Genomic DNA, 16,436 nt, shown 5'->3' on the forward strand with positions numbered 1-16,436 from the left:
TCTGAACCCTAGAGTCTTTGAGAGGACTTCAACTCCCAGAATTCCGCAGCCAGCATGGATTCTGGAAGTTGAAGTCCACTCACCTTAAAGTTGCCAAGTCGAGAAACACTGAAAGTTTAGGCTGAAGAGCAGCAGTATCTATTCAGATTCAAGAATGGGATTTATTGGACTTCCTCCCTAGAACATGGCCTACTGCGCAACTTCATCTCACTCACCTGTTGAATGCTTCCGTGTTCTCTCGATGTCTTTATACAGAGATCCCAGGATGTCTCCCATGGATTTAGATATCCTCATTTCATGCTGCTTGGTGTTGTTGGGTTGCGGAAGCTGCAAACAGAACAAGAGTTGTTGGTAGTTCCCACCGAACAAGTAGTGATTCAGTGGCTGTTGCAAGGAATGATACAGCGCAGGAGGCCCCAGCGCTCGGTTAGTGAGGGAATCAAGTGGTCGGTTAATGAGGAATCTGGGTGATCCATTTAAGGCAAGGGTCTTCAAACTTGGCAAGTTTAAGACTTGTGGACTTCAACTCCCAGAATTCCTGACTGAAGGAGGGATTCTGGGATTTGAAGTCCACAAGTCTTAAAGCTGTCAAGTCTGAAGACCACTGAGTTAAGGTGACATCGCTGAACAGTGAGGAGAAAAGCTGTGTAGCCCCTGCCTGTAGTACTCAACTTACAACTGTTCATTTAGTGACTGTTGAAAGTTACAATGGCACTGGAAAAAAGTGACTTAGGGTCACTTTTCACAATTGCAATCTTTGTAGCATCCCCTCGGTCACATGATCAAAATTCAGCCTTGGTTCACTTTTATGACCGTTGCAGTGTCTTGAGACCATGGGATCATCCCCTTTTGCAACCTTCTCTTCATGATTTGTGTGATTCACTTAACAACTGCAGTGATTCACCAAACAGTCATAAAATCTGGTGTGATGATTCGCTTAAAATTACCTTGTTTAACAACAAAAATGTCTGATCCCAGTTGTGATTGTAAGCCAAGGACTACCTCTATTAAAAGGGTTGATTCCACTGGTCAGATAATCAGAGCTAACTGGGGAATGAAGCACAATGATACCCAAGTGCCAAAAATATATGCAGGTGGTGCTAATGAGGGAATGCTAATTAGCATAAAACATCAATCATCTTTAATTTTAATCTCTTTTCATTTCACTCTACTTCCCTTTCTAGGGTCAAACTGCTCAGGGATTATTTCAACCTTCTGAACTTCTGAAAATGTTTTAGGAAGATGGATTATTTCTTTTCTTCAGCATAGTCATTCGGTGACCGTGGGTAGTCCTCGACTTACAACAGTTCATTTAGTGACCGTTTGAAGTTGAATGGCACTGGAAAATGTGACATACTACCATTTTTCGCAGTTATGACCGTTGCGGCATCCCCACTGTCACGTGATCAAAATTCTTGGCAACGTGACTCATGTTTATGACGGTTAAAGTGTTTCCAGGGTCACGTGATTCTGTTTTGCGACCTTCTGACAAGCAAAATCACTGAGGAAGTCAAATTCACTTAACAACCATCTTATTCATTTAACAACTGCAGGGATCTACTTAATAGCTATGGCAAGAAAGTTTGTAAAATGGGATAAAACTCACAGCAAACGTTTCTCTTAGCAACAGAAATTTTGGACTCAATTGTGGCCATAAGTTCTCAGCTTAGAACAATAATGGAGCCTGCCTATTATGTGACAGTCATAAAGCAAGCTATCACATATCTGATCTAATTTTACTACCATTCTTTTCAGCGGTTGTTAAGCAAATCATTATAATCCTTAAGTGAACATATGGTCATTAAGTGAAGACTGTGGTCATTGTTTGCTAGGGGGCATTTTTGCTGAAAACCAGAAGTAAATGCTGGTTTTAGGCAAAAAAAAAAAACATTGTAAATTGTTGTTCTTGATAGTGGGAATGCTATAAATGATCATAAATATGGTCATTTCACAGTGGCGTGTAAGTGTGCAGCCACTGGAACTTTAGAACTGGGTCATAAGTATTTTGCTAAGCAACTGGTCATAAGTAGAGGACTACCTATATGAAGACGACCCTCTCACACACGCTTCTGGCATTCTGTTTTTACTTGATGCAAACTATCCCCAAAGGATAGTTGTTGCAGGAAGGCAGCCTGTTGCTAACACCCCAAGTGCCCAGCAATCACAATTCAGCATTGCAGCAGGGAGAGGGAATACAGATAGTCCTCGACTTACGACCACAATCGAGCCCAAAATTTCTGTTGCTAAGTGAGGCAACTGTTAAAAGTGAATTTTGCCCCATTTTGCAACCTTTCTTGCCACAGCTATTAATCACGGCGGTTATTAAGCGAGTATCATTGCTTAAGTGTGTCTAATTAATGTCGGCTCTAGCAGAGATCAAAAAGTGGGCTTTCTAACAATAGGAACTTAGCCTGAATATTGGGGGAAGGAAGGAAGGAAGGAAGGAAAGAGGAAGGAGGGAGGAACGGAGGGAAGAAGGAAAGAGGGAGGGAAGAAGGAAGGAAGGAAAGAGGGAGGGAGGGAGGGAAGAAGGAATGATATATCTCTTTAAGAAGAGATTGTCCAATGTTAAAGAAGGGATTGGACAACCTCAATATAGTCTCCTGCTTGACCAGGGGGTTGGACTATTTATTTATTTGATTTGTCAATTGTTTACAAGATAATAAGTATAAGTGTATACATAGTTATGAATGCATGAAATGGGTACATATAAGAAAAATAAAAGAAACAATAGGACAGGGACGGTAGGCACATTGGTGCGCTTATGCATGTCCCCTAAAGACCTCTTAGGAAAGGGGTCAGGTCAATAGTAGACAGTCTAAGGTTAAAGTTTTTGGGGTTTGGGGAAGAAACCACAGAGTCAGCTAGAGTATTCCAGACATTGACCACTCTATTGCTGAAGTCGTATTTCCTGCAATCAAGTTTGGTGCGGTTAACCTTGACTTTGTATCTATTGTGTGCTCTTGTATTGTTATGGTTGAAGCTGAAGTATTCATTGACAGGTAAGTCATTGCAATGTATGATTTTATATACTATACTTAGATCGGACCGAAGGCAGCGTAGTTCTAGGTTTTCTAGGTCTAGAATTTCAAGTCTGGTGGCATAAGGTATTCTACAACGAGTAGAGGAGTGGAGACCACCAAGGTTCCTTCCAACTCTTCCCCTTTGACTCTGCTTATCAGAAAGTCACCAAAGGAGATCACGTGACCCTGGGACACTGCAACCGTCATAAATATGAGCCAGTTTCCAAGCATCTGAATTTTGATACTGTGGGGATGCTGCAACGGGGATTAAGCGTGAAAAAACGGCCGTCAGTCACTTTTTTTCAGCGCCGTTGTAACTAAACGGTCACTGGACAAATATTTGCAAGTTGAGGACTACCTGCAAAAAAAAAAGAGATTTCCCGTGCAAATAAGTTTGGAAAAGTGAGGAGGCCAAGCACCGATTCCCCAGAGGGGAATCTTCTAACTTTGTAATCATCAAAATGTACAAGGGGTTTCCGCTCCTTTGGATGGACCACGTGGCCCTTTTTGCTTTGTACACAAACACAAGTGGACAAATATAAAAGGGGGAAAAGAAAGAAAAGAAACAGGTCTCACATTTGTTTCCTTTGGAGTTTTCACAAACACCCTCAAGCTTTTCAGAGAAGGGCTTAGGTCTAAATGTTCCACCGCTCGGTCCAAATCTTCCTGCGATTTCAGGGGAATCAGGAGCTGGAAAAAGATTTGAACAAACACAGGCCAGGCGGCTGAATCGCAAAACAAGAGAAAAGACAGGAAGTGACTGAAGGCCAGTGGGGGGGGGGGACGTGCGGTGGGGGGAGCTTGGGAATGGCAGGGGTTTGGAGGCTGCTGAACCCAGGAGGGTGCAAAGCCGTTGGAAGTTTCTACTGGAAAACAGAAACGAACACCAGGGGCTATAACCCTTTTTTATTCCATCACAACATTCTCTCAGGGAGGAACGGCATAAAAGTTTTCCAAACAATTACTTAGGAAAGGACATCCACCACAAGCGCCTCTCATTCTGCTGGAAAGAAAAGCCCCGGATTGAATAAATCACCCCCCCTAAATTTCTGCTGCTAAGTGCGATGGTGGTTAAGTGAGTTTTCCCCTCATTTTAAGACCTTTCTTCCACAGTTTGCTAAGCGGATCGCTGAAGCGGTTAAGTTAGTCCCCCAGTTGTTAAGTGAGAATCTTGCTTCCCCGTGTGACACTGCCTGTCAGAAGGTTGCAAAAGGGGTGTGTGTGACCCCCCCCCACAACTGTCATAAATACGAGTCAGTTGTCAAGCCTTTGGTTTTTTGATTACATGACCACGGGGGATGCTGCAACGGTCATAAGTGTGAGCATCAGTCATAAGTCACTTTTTTCCCCATGCCTTTGTAACTTTGAACGGTCACTAAACGAAGGACTGTAAGTTAAGGACTACCAATACTTCAAAACAATGCAATTCTCTCTGCAATTCATTTCGAATGCAACTCTTGGCTGAGAAACCCAGAAAGAGATATGCAACGGCTTCACAAATAGTCCTCAACTTATGAACCGTTCGAAGTTTTGAGAGACCTCCCTTTATGACCCAGATTTGCAGTTTCTGATGGTCTCTGCCTTCCTCCTTGCAACCATAAAACTTCAGGTGATTGGCAAGAGGCTGCATTTACGGCGGTTGGCAAGTACCCCTGGTTACGTGACTGGGTTTTATGATGGTTTTGCAGAAAACTGGCAGCCACTTCCAGGTTTCGTGCTGATAGAAAACCCTTGGTTCCCAGCTGCCAAAAAGGGGACATAAAACGGAGTTGATCACATGACCAGCCTGTTTAGTGATCATTGCAACTGTGATGGGCAGGCTCCATGACGGTTGTAAGTTAAGGACCGCCTGTATTTGATTTCTGAAGTGGTTACATCATTATGGCTGATTCATCTGGCTGCCCGGAATTATTTTTTTCATTGATTTTTGAAAGTTTATTTTTTCTCGACCATATTGCATTCCGGTATTGAAGGGGCTGGGGTCAACTTATTTTCCAAAGCACTTGAAGGTAGGACAAGAAACAATGGAAACTAATTAAGGAGAGAACCAAGAACTAGAAGGAGAAACTTCCAGACAAGTGGGAATAATCAACCAGGGGAACAGCTTTCCTCCAGAAGTTGTGGATGCATCATCACCAGAGGTTTTCTACTTGTCTGGAATGGTTTAGGGTCTCCTGCTTGAGCAGTGGGTTGGACTAGAAGACCTCCAAGGTCCCTTTTGGCTTTATTCTGACACGAAGATTCTTCCTTTCAATTGTGTCCAGTTCTTGGGAGACTGTCTGGATAGATCATTGCTTGGCCAGATTTTTCGGAAGTGGTTTGCCATTGCCTCTTTCCGAGGGCTGAGAGAAACTGGCTGGCTCAACACCATCTAGCTCAGGGGTCACAAGCCTTTTGGACTTCAGGGACCACCAAACTCATAATTTTAAATCCCGCGGATCAGAGACCCTGGGAAAATACCCCAAAATAGTCTGCAGGGAAATTCCCCACCCTGTTTTCCTACCGATCGATTGTTCTTTATTTGGGATCACAGGATACCGTCTCCAGCTCCATTCTTGGGGGGGCGGGGGGGAAGAGACTTTTGGCTTCATGCAAGGAAAGCAGCAGAAGCAGCAAAAGTCTTTCTTTCTCTCCCCCAAACTCTGCCAAAAATGAGTCTTTGCTGGCGCAGCCTCTTGGAGCAGGATGCCTTGCAGGGTCCCAAAGACTCATTTCTGCTGGAGTTTGGGGGAGAGAAAGAAAGACTTCTGCTGCTTTCCTTGTGTGCAGCCAAAAGCAGAAGAAGGAAGAAGCGGGGAAAAGCAGCCTGGTGGCCAGGCCAGGTGCATGGGGCAAGTTCCCCCTTCCCCCTCCCTCCCTGCTTCGTGCTGTTCGCAATGCAAGCGACGCGAGCCTTGAGCCTTGTGTTCCCATTGGCCATGTGGGCGGCACAGCCTTGTGTTCCTGCACAGCCTGGATTAATTTCTTTGGGGGGAGTGCTTGGGGGGGGACGACTTTTCTCTGCGGACCACCAAAATTTTCTCACAGACCACTAATTGGCGAGCACTGATCTAGCTGACTTTGTGCCTACGCTTGGGCTAGAACCTACAGTATTCCACTTCCTTTGGATTAGAATTTTGCAGGATAAGTTTGAATTTAGAAGGTAGTTCAAAGCCAAGATTCATCCATAAAGAGATCACGATATGTGTGTGATTCAGGGAATCTTACTGCAATGCCAGTGATGTTTTTTTCAGATTTCTTAACACTGTCTCAAGTTTTTAAAATCCTTTCTTAAATTCTTTTGCACTTTTTTCCCTTGTGCGCATAGAAATTGGCTCGCTTATCGAGCCATCTAAAACTCAATACCTTGCCACTGAGTTGGAGCCGTGGTGGTGGTACTTTTATTAGGGGTAATCTGTGGATGGCGCAGTAATGTTTGAAACACAAAATATGAAGTCTCTCTCTCTGTGTGTGAAAAAAGTGACATGGGACCGTTTTTCACACTTAACACCGTTGTGGCATTTCCCATAGTCACATGGTCAAAATTTGCACGCTTGACTCATATTTATGATGGTGGCAGTCTCCTGGGGTCATGACCTTCTGACAAGCAAATGGGGGAGGAACTCACTTAACAACCGTCTTGCTTAGCAGTGGAAATTCCAGGCTCAATCGGGGTCGTAAACTGAGGACTACCTGTATAGATAGACCTGTAAAGGTTGAGGCATGCTCTGTGAGGGCATTTCTTGGTGGTGCAGAATGGAATAGATGGGGATACCCTTGCCTCTTTTATATCCTTCAATTTCTTCTCCAGAAGTTTCTGGCTGTCCTCCTTAGGAGTTTGGTTGAAGCATTTCCCGCAGGGAATAGAAATTAAACTGAGAAGAATATCAGCTGTCCATTCCTGCTCAGATTAGAATCAGTGGCAGAGTTCAGTTTAACCTGGCAAGGAGGCCAATTCCAAAGAAGGTTTCCCCCCTTTTTTTTCAGCAAAGGGCAATCAAGAATTAAATTTACATTCTTAGAACTGCCGTACAATTTATTTTCCCTCGTACGCATGCCCTACTTGGAATTTGTTTAACTGCTTCTTCTGGCAATCGGCTGCAAATCACTTCCAGGGCTGCCCCTTTCTCCCCCCACCCCCCTGCCTTTCCTTGGAATGTCCATTAATCTTTCAAAATCTGGAAATAAAAATATCCTACAGCCCTTCCTTCTGTTTCCCAGGACTTCGTGGACCCTCGCAGCCAGCCTCAAAAGACCTCCCGTTGAAAAGTTATGCTCGGTGTGGCCTGCCCGTTGCCAAAACCTGAGGAAAAAATTGGATTCTCCAGGCCAGCGAAACTGTCATTGCGCACGGACAGTTTCTACCAGATACTGGCCTAAATTTAGATGAATGCAAACCGGGAGTGTTAAGTTGGCACGTTGCAAATTCAGGAAACAAGCACAGCTTTCCTGGATCTGAGACACTGAATAAAGTAAATTAATATAAGGCAGGAAGGCAACAAAAGCTTCCAAATGCTGACTCATGGCTTTGCTACTCTCCTTGTTTAAACCAGGACTCAAGTCCATGGAGCTAAAGAAGGGAGTGGATAAAGGGGCAGAAATCCAGAATAAGCTCTCAAAAGCGCCATCTCAAAACTAAAAGCATTCTTCAGGTTTATTTACTTGCTTATTTTTAATGGACCTTTTAGAACTTCCGACTGTGCAGAACATCTATTGGGTAAAGCAGAGGTATCCAACCACAGCAACTTTAAGACCTGTGGACTACAATTCCCAGAATTACCTGGCCAACCATGCTGGCTGAGGAATTCTGGGAGTTGAAGTCCACTCATCTTAAAGCATGTTGGCCGGGTAATACTGGGAGTTGAAGTCTACCTATCTTAAACCATGATGGCTGAGGGATTCTGGGAGTTGAAGTCCACCTATTTTAAAGTACTGTATGTTGACTGGTAGATTCTTGGAGTTCAAGTCCACCCATCTTAAAACAAGCAGGCTGGGGAATTCTAGGAGTTGAGGTCCACCCATCTTAAAGCATGCTAGCTAGGGAATTCTGGGAGTGGAGGTCCACCCATCTTAAAGCATGCTTGCTAGGGAATTCTGGGAGTTGAAGTCCACCCATCTTAAAGCATGCTGGCTGGGAATTCTAGGAGTTGAGGTCCACCCATCTTAAAGCATGCTAGCTAGGAATTCTGGGAGTGGAGGTCCACCCATCTTAAAGCATGCTTGCTAGGGAATTCTGGGAGTTGAAGTCCACCCATCTTAAAGCATGCTGGCTGGGGAATTCTGGGAGTTGAGGTCCACCCATCTTAAAGCATGCTGGCCGGGGAATTCTGGGAGTTGAGGTCCACCCATCTTAAAGCATGCTTGCTAGAGAATTCTGGGAGTTGAGGTCCACTCATCTTAAAGCATGCTGGCCGGGGAATTCTGGGAGTTGAGGTCCACCCATCTTAAAGCATGCTAGCTAGGGAATTCTGGGAGTGGAGGTCCACCCATCTTAAAGCATGCTTGCTAGGGAATTCTGGGAGTTGAAGTCCACTCATCTTAAAGCATGCTGGCTGGGGAATTCTGGGAGTGGAGGTCCACCCATCTTAAAGCATGCTTGCTAGAGAATTCTGGGAGTTGAGGTCCACTCATCTTAAAGCATGCTGGCCGGGGAATTCTGGGAGTGGAGGTCCACCCATCTTAAAGCATGCTAGCTAGGGAATTCTGGGAGTTGAAGTCCACTCATCTTAAAGCATGCTAGCTAGGGAATTCTGGGAGTGGAGGTCCACCCATCTTAAAGCATGCTTGCTAGAGAATTCTGGGAGTTGAGGTCCACTCATCTTAAAGCATGCTGGCTGGGGAATTTTGGGAGTTGAATTCCACAAGTCTCAAAGTTGCCAGTGTTCGGTATTCGTGGCTAAAAGCAAGAGATATGATGCCTCCCTACATTTTGGAAGTCCTTTTTGCAATGGCTTTTAAAATATACTGGTCTGGGAGACTGTGACGGACAGGTGCCATGTAGAAGAGTAAGAAAACATCAAAGACAGAAAAAGAACATACAAGGTACCTCATTCTCAGCATAATGCAAATCCATCAACTGCCCGAAAGCATCCATGACTTTCTGCAAAACATCTTTGTACTTAACCGGCCTCTGGAACTGGATAATCCTGCAGGAGGAGGATGCGTTTTGGAAAACAGTTAACACCATCCTACCAATATCGTCAAGGTAGTCCTTGACTTACAACAGTTTGTTTAGTGACGGTTCGAATTTACAACGGTCACTAAAACGTGAGTTATGACCTTTTTTGACCGTTGCAGCATCCCCATGGTCATGTGTTCAAAATTCAGATGCCTGGCAGCTGACTCATATTTATGACGGCTGCTAAGGGCTCATGTCATCCTTTTTTAGGACCGTTTGACAAGGAAAGTCAATGGGGAAGCCAGATTCATTTAACAACCGTGTTACTAGCCCAACAGCTGCAGCGTCTCCCTTGACAAGTAAGTTGTAAAATGGGGCAAAATTCACTTAACAACTGTCTTGCTTAGCACCAAAAAATTCAGACACAACTGCGGGCATAAGACAAGGACTACCATAGTAGTCGTGCCTTTTCATCCAAAGCTGAGAAATTCTGCCCTTCTATTCAATTCTTAACAAACCAAGTGCATTTAACAAATTGGTACAGCTGCATTTTAATCTTATCGCGGTTGGAATGAAGAATGTAGGCTGCAAAGTGTCATTTGCTGAGTAATAATTTGGATTTTAACTGAGACTCTTTCTTTTGTTTTTGGTTCCATCTACTGTCCACCATCCAAAGTTGCAAAATTGATTAGAAGGACCACATTCAATGCTTTAAATTAAATTAAATTAATTTTCAATGGGAGCGGCACGTAAGCGTGAGGGAATAAATGAAAATATTACCCACATTTCAGTACTATATAATCATTCTGTACGGATACTTGAAGGAGGAAAACTTTCTGAGGAAAACACCCAAATAAAGGAAAGAATGTTGGGCTTTATTTACGTATGAGTTATACGGTTTTTGAGGTTCAGCAAAAACAAGCAAAATATCTAAACCTGATAGACCCAGGTCCCGAGTCACTTGTAAGGGGGAAATTTAATGAATAAATAAAGTAAATAAATGTACCTTTTTTCTCCATCATGCTCAAACTTGATCCTGGCATTCCGCAACTATTGAATAAAGGAGACAGAAAACCATTAACTAGGATACCTATGGATACCTATGGTTATGGAATAGATAGATAAATGGATAGATGATTGATAGATAGATAGATAGATAGATAGATAGATAGATAGATAGATAGATAGATAGATAGATAGACAGACAGATAGATAGATAGATAGATAGGCAGGCTGGGATTCAAAAATCCCAGCAACCAGTTCGCTGCCCAGTTGCTGGGTGGGTCTGGCCATGGTGGGCGTGGCCTACCAGAACTTTCGGTGGCTTCCGAGTGGACTTTTTAGTGGACTTTTGAGTGGACTTTCTGGAGGCTTCCCTTGGGTTTCTCGGAGGGCGAAAACAGCCTCCCCCGGGCTCTGGAGGCCCTCCGGAAGCCGGAAACAGGTCTGTTTTGGTACTTCTGGTACTTCCGGAACGCCCATTTTCCCCCCTCCCAAGATCTCCACACAGACCCTGTACTAACCTGCATCGAAAATGGGCTCGTGGAGACTCCTGGGAGGGGAGGGTGGGCAGGGCTAGCCAGTCAGTTCAGATACCAGTTCAGCGACTCAGATGCAAATTTGACATCCGGTTCACTCGAACTGGTCCGAACCGGTAGAACACCACCCCTAGATGGATGGATGGATGGATGGATGGATGGATGGATGGATGGATGGATGGATGGATAGATAGATAGATAGATAGATAGATAGATAGATAGATAGATAGATAGATAGATAGATAGATATAGATAGCCTATGTATGTATGTATATATGGATACTTAGCTGGTAAGATGACAGAGTGAGGCATAATAGATTGCTGATAGATAGAGATAGATAGATAGAGATAGATAAAGATAGACAGATAGACAGACAGATAGATAATATGTATGTATGAATACCTATAGATGGGTGGGTGGGTGGATAGATAGTTGGTAAGATGATAGAGAGATAACAGATAGCTGATATAATGAGATAGATAGATAGATAGATAGATAACCTATGGATGAATGGATACAGATGGATAGTTAGTTGGTAAGATGACAGTAAGATATAATAGATTGCTGATAGAGAGAGAGAGATAACCTATGGATGGATAGATGGATACCTATGGATTGATGGGTGGATGGATGGATATAGTTGGTAAGATGATAGAGAGAGAGATAATAGATAGCTGATTAGATAGATAGATAGATAGATAGATAGATAGATAGATAGATAGATAGATAGATAGATAGATAGATAGATATGTATACCACCAAGCCATATGTATACATATGTATGGATGTATGGATGCATGGGTGGATGGATGGATAGATAGTTGGTAAGATGACAGAGTGAGAGATAATAGATAGCTGATAGATATAGATAGATAATGTATGTATGGAGACCTATGGATGGGTGGCTGGATGGATAAATAGTTGGTAAGATGATGGAGTGAGAGATAATAAATAGGTGATAGATAGTTAGATAGAGATAGATAGATAGATAGATAGATAGATAGATAGATAGATAGATAGATAGATAGATAGATAAATAGATGGATGGATGGATGGATGGATAGATAGTTGGTAAGATGACAGAGTGAGAGATAATAGATAGCTGATAGATATAGATAGATAGATAATGTATGTATGGAGACCTATGGATGGGTGGCTGGATGGATAAATAGTTGGTAAGGTGATGGAGTGAGAGATAATAAATAGCTGATAGATAGTTAGACAGAGATAGATAGATAGATAGATAGATAGATAGATAGATAGATAGATAGATGACAGTCGATAAAGAGTGAGAGAGATAATACATAGCTGATGAAGAGATAGCTGGAAACAGGCAGAAAAAGACAGACAGACAGACAGACAATCCTTCTGTTCTTCTCATGGTACCTGCTGTTAGGTATTCAGTCTCAGCTCCAATCCATCCATCGCCCCCTCTCCTTACTTGGTATAGGCAGTATCGTGAAGCCCACCCTCCCAAATTGAATAAGGATAACGTTTGAGAAGGACCATCTTCTAATTTGCATTTCTGCAGGGCCCAGTGAAGACTCCTCCCATTGGCAACCCTTAAAACAATACTTTCTGGTGCTGAATCAGCTGGTCGAGCGCACCAATAACATAATGCAACAAACCAGGGTATGATTTAGCATCCTGTGTGAATTTGCTTTCTCTCAATGAAGCCTAAAGCTGCAGCTCTGCAAACAAATACACCACTGCATTTTGCTATTCCCCAAGCAGGAAATTTGGGAAACGTGTGTCCATTTCTTGCAAACCAGAAGCATAAAAAGTGCTCCGTAAAATCCACAACCGGTTGGAGAATTAGGTGGGGCCACTATTCTTAAAGTTCTTTTTGTGTGTGTTGAAATAAACCTTATCTCTCTCTCTCTTCTTTTTCTCCCTCTGGCTTCTTTTCGGAATGGAAAAAGCGTATCCTATACTGGGGAACGCGCATCGTTTGGAAAGATCAGCCAGAGACTGCTGGTATCTAAACAGGAGAATTCCTAGAGGGGCGAACAGATGACGCCTTTTCCTGAAAGCTCTTCTTATCTCTCACTTGAGGTTTATCCAGAACATGATTAGCAGTTTCCATGCTTCCATTCTATGTGCCCGAAAATAATGTTGTGGCAATGAGAAAGTTTCAGTTCAACGGCTATTTATGTGAAACTGTTGTATATTAAAAAGATCGCCTTCCAAGGCGGTAAAGTCAACTGCATCAAGAACTGGCTGAAGTGGATTGATTCCAGAATAAAAGAGTAAGAGGGGACCTTGGAGGTCTTCTAGTCCAGCCCATTGCTGAAGCAGGAGACCCTACACCATTTTGATAAGTGGCTGTCCAGTCTCTTCTTAAAAACCTCCATGTTGGAGCACCCATAACTTCTGAAAGAAAGCTATTCCTCTGGTTGATTGTTCTCACTGTCAGGAAATTCTTCCTTATTTCTAGGTCGCTTCTCTCCTTGATTAGTTTCCATCTGTTGTTTCTTGTCCTGCCCTCAGGTGCTTTGGAGAATAGTTCGACTCCCTCTTCTTTGGGGCAGCCCCTCAAATATCTGATGACTCAGAGGTGGTATTCAGCAGGTTCTGACCAGTTCTGGAGAACCAGTAGCAGAAATTTTGAGTAGTTCGGAGAACTGGCAAATACCGCCTCTGACTGGCCCTGCCAACCCCATTTATACCCTGCCTCCCATTGAGTCCCAGCTGATCGGCTGGGTCTTCTTTGGTTGCCCTGCACAGGAGAACGGAGCTGGAAAGCAGGTTAGTGGGGTGGGGAGGGAATGCGGATTTTGCAGTATCCTTCCCCCTGCCACGCCCACCAAGACACATCCACAGAACAGCTAGTAAAATTTTTTGAATCCCACTACTCTATCATGTCTCCACTGGTCCTTCTTTGCATTAAATTAGCCATGCACATTTCCTGCAACCGCTCTTCGTATTTTTAGTCTCCAGCCCCCTAATCATCTCCGTTGCTCTTCTCTGCACTCTTTCCATAGTCTCAACATATATATTTTTTTTATAATGTGGTGACCAAAGCTGGATGCAATATTCCAAGTGTGGCCTTACTAAGATTTTGTGGGGCGCTACTAGTTACCCTCGTGTTATCTTGATTCTATCCCTCTATGACTATAACGAAAATTCCAAATTCAACTGATTCCCATCAATAATTGGGAATCAGCTGAATTTGGTGAGTCACTTAATTGGGTCATTATTGTGGATTCACTTTCTGTGAGTGAAAGAGGGTAAAGACAGGTCCTCCCTAATAGTCCCCAGAGTTCATAGGGATGGTAGCATGCTTTAGTTTGGCAAGATTCTTACAAGATGGATCAGAGTTCCCCAACCTTTTTGGCTTTCTGGACCGGCCAGGGGATGGTTGTGCACGAAGAGGGGATAGTTCCACACAAGCTGTGGGCAAATGCGCGTGCAGCTCCATTTGCACGAGAAGCGAGCATTGCGTATCCACCGCTCGCGCAAATGGAGCACGCGCACCTCTGCTCTCCCATTGCTTGGGCAACTGGAGATGCGCATATGTACACCTGCCACTTCTGTAGCCCGGTTCTGAAAAGTTAAAAGGCCTGGTATTGGGTCACATCCATGGGATTGGGGGACCCATGAGAGAGATGGGTAGATAATAGATTGAGAGAGATAATAGATAGTTGAAAAAGAGATAGAGATGATAGATAGATAGATAGATAGATAGATAGATAGATAGATAGATAGATAGAGAGAGAGAGAGAGAGAGAGAGAGAGAGAATAGATAGGCAAGCAGGGAGAGAGAGAGAGAGAGAGAGAAATAGATATATAGACAGCCAGGGATGGAGAGAGAGAGAGAGAGAGAGAGAGAGAGAGAGAGAGAGAGAGAGAGAGAGAGAGAGAGAGAGAGAGAGAGAGAGAGAAAGAAATAGATATATAGACAGCCAGGGATGGATGGATGGATGGATGGATAGATAGATAGATAGATAGATAGATAGATAGATAGATAGATAGATAGATAGATAGATGGATAGATGGGTAGATGGATAGATTGATAGATTGATAGATAGATGTTAGGCAGGTAGATAAATTTATAGATTGATTGAGAGAGGTAATAGATAGAGATAAAGAGAGAGATGATAAATGATATAGATGATAGGTAGATGGGATAGATGGATGGATAGATAGATTGAGAGAGGTAATAGATAGCTGAAAAAGAAATAAGAGAGATGATAAATGATAGATATAGACAGATGGAAAGATAAACAGACAATAGGTGAGGAACAGTAAAGAAATTGGCTTGAAAGCAGCACAGTGTGGTTTTTCTGGTTTTTGGACCCTGACAGTCCTGGGATTGTGTGATCCCCATTTACAATTCTCCTCGGGGGCTTCCGACAAATAGAATCAAGGAAGGAAGCCAGAGCCACCTAATGACTCTATCATTCGTTTAACAACTGCAAGAATTCACTTAACAACCACAGCAAAAAAAGGTTGTAAAACTAGATGTGCCTCCCTTAACAGCTCCCCTGCTTAGCAGCGTAAATCCGGATCCCCACTGTAGTTGTTAAAGGACTTCAGAAAAGAGCAACTAAGATGATTTAAAAGCCTGGAGAAGAAAACATATGAAGAATGGTTGTGGGTTTGAGGTATGGCTAGTCTAGAGAAAAGAAGGACTAGGAGTGAACATGATAGCAGTGCTCCAATATCTCAGGGGCTGCCCCAAAGAAGAGGGAGTCAAGCTATTCTCCAATATATATTTATAAAATATATAAGTAGCTGAGGGCAGGACAAGAAGCAATGGGTGAAAACTAACCAAGAAGAGAAGCAGCCTAGAACTAAGGAGAAGCTTTCTGACAGTGAGAACAATTAACCTTTGGAACAGCTTGCCACCAGAAGTTGTGGGGGTCCCTGGAGGTTTTTAAGAAGAGACTGGACAGCCAGCTGCCTGAAATTGTATAGGGTCTCCCCTTGAGCTGGGGGTTGGTCTAGAAGACCTCCAAGATCCCTTCCAGATTCCATTCCATTCTTATTTCTCTTCTCTTCTCTTCTCTTCTCTTCTCTTCTCTTCTCTTCTCTTCTCTTCTCTTCTCTTCTTCTCTTCTCTTCTCCTCTCCTCTCCTCTCCTCTCCTATGCCTATATTATACCTATATTTTGAAATACAAGACTCCAAACTTTTCCCCTGCAATTCATCTGTGATAGGCTTCATCTGCAGTCCTCCTCATTTAATCTACCCCAAGAGCTTTCCTGAAAAGACCTTGAGGGTCTAAATCAGAGGTGGGGAAATAAGACCCCTTTATGACTTGTGGACTTCAGCTCCCCTAGCTGGAATAGGAATTCTGGGAGTTGAAGTCCACAGGCCATAAAAGGGCCACAGTTCCACCTCCTTGGTCTAAGTAAAGAGACGTCCTTCAGATCTGCCTTGCAAAGAAACCTGCCTGCATTCTCTGCCCGGTTGGACAACCAAGGGAAGACAGTCCTTAAGACCCAATGCTATTTTTGTTGTTGTTATTGTTGTGGAGCAGAGCAGCTCTGTTTAGGAACAATTTGTTGCTGGAAATGGACTTGTTTAAAGCGGACTCACAAGAGAGGAAACATACTGGCTGCATCCTCTTTCTTCACCGTGAAACAATAACAGTAACCTCCTTTTGTTGAGGGCCAAGGGAAACACACCAGGCAACACACACACACACACACACACACACACACCAGCAGTTGGCCGAGCGAGCGAGAAGAGAAATTTGAGTGAGGCTTCAGAAAAACTGCGCTGGGTAAAACTTCCCCCTGGCTTGCTAGGAAAACAAGCATGGACAAAAGG

At 43.5% G+C, this 16,436-nt stretch overlaps 1 protein-coding gene across 2 annotated transcripts in view; it reads right to left on the minus strand.

The window, feature by feature from the left end:
- Positions 1-16,436, minus strand: part of LOC113419489 (mitogen-activated protein kinase kinase kinase 3-like) — a 95,325-nt gene that overhangs the window by 37,648 nt on the left and 41,241 nt on the right. Inside the window, exons 4-7 of one of the 2 annotated variants that reach the window (XM_087946971.1) lie at positions 10,127-10,170; positions 9,049-9,148; positions 3,600-3,713; positions 216-327 (exon numbers count right to left, since the gene is read on the minus strand). In XM_087946971.1, coding sequence (XP_087803097.1) covers positions 216-327; positions 3,600-3,713; positions 9,049-9,148; positions 10,127-10,170 — 370 coding nt within the window. The remainder of the gene's footprint in view (positions 1-215; positions 328-3,599; positions 3,714-9,048; positions 9,149-10,126; positions 10,171-16,436) is intronic. The other variant, XM_087946972.1, reaches the window with a different exon arrangement.

This window comes from Notechis scutatus, chromosome Z (genome assembly GCF_049901735.1).
Source record: "Notechis scutatus isolate UNSWTSFEM ecotype Mainland chromosome Z, rNotScu1.2, whole genome shotgun sequence".
NCBI lineage: Eukaryota > Metazoa > Chordata > Lepidosauria > Squamata > Elapidae > Notechis > Notechis scutatus.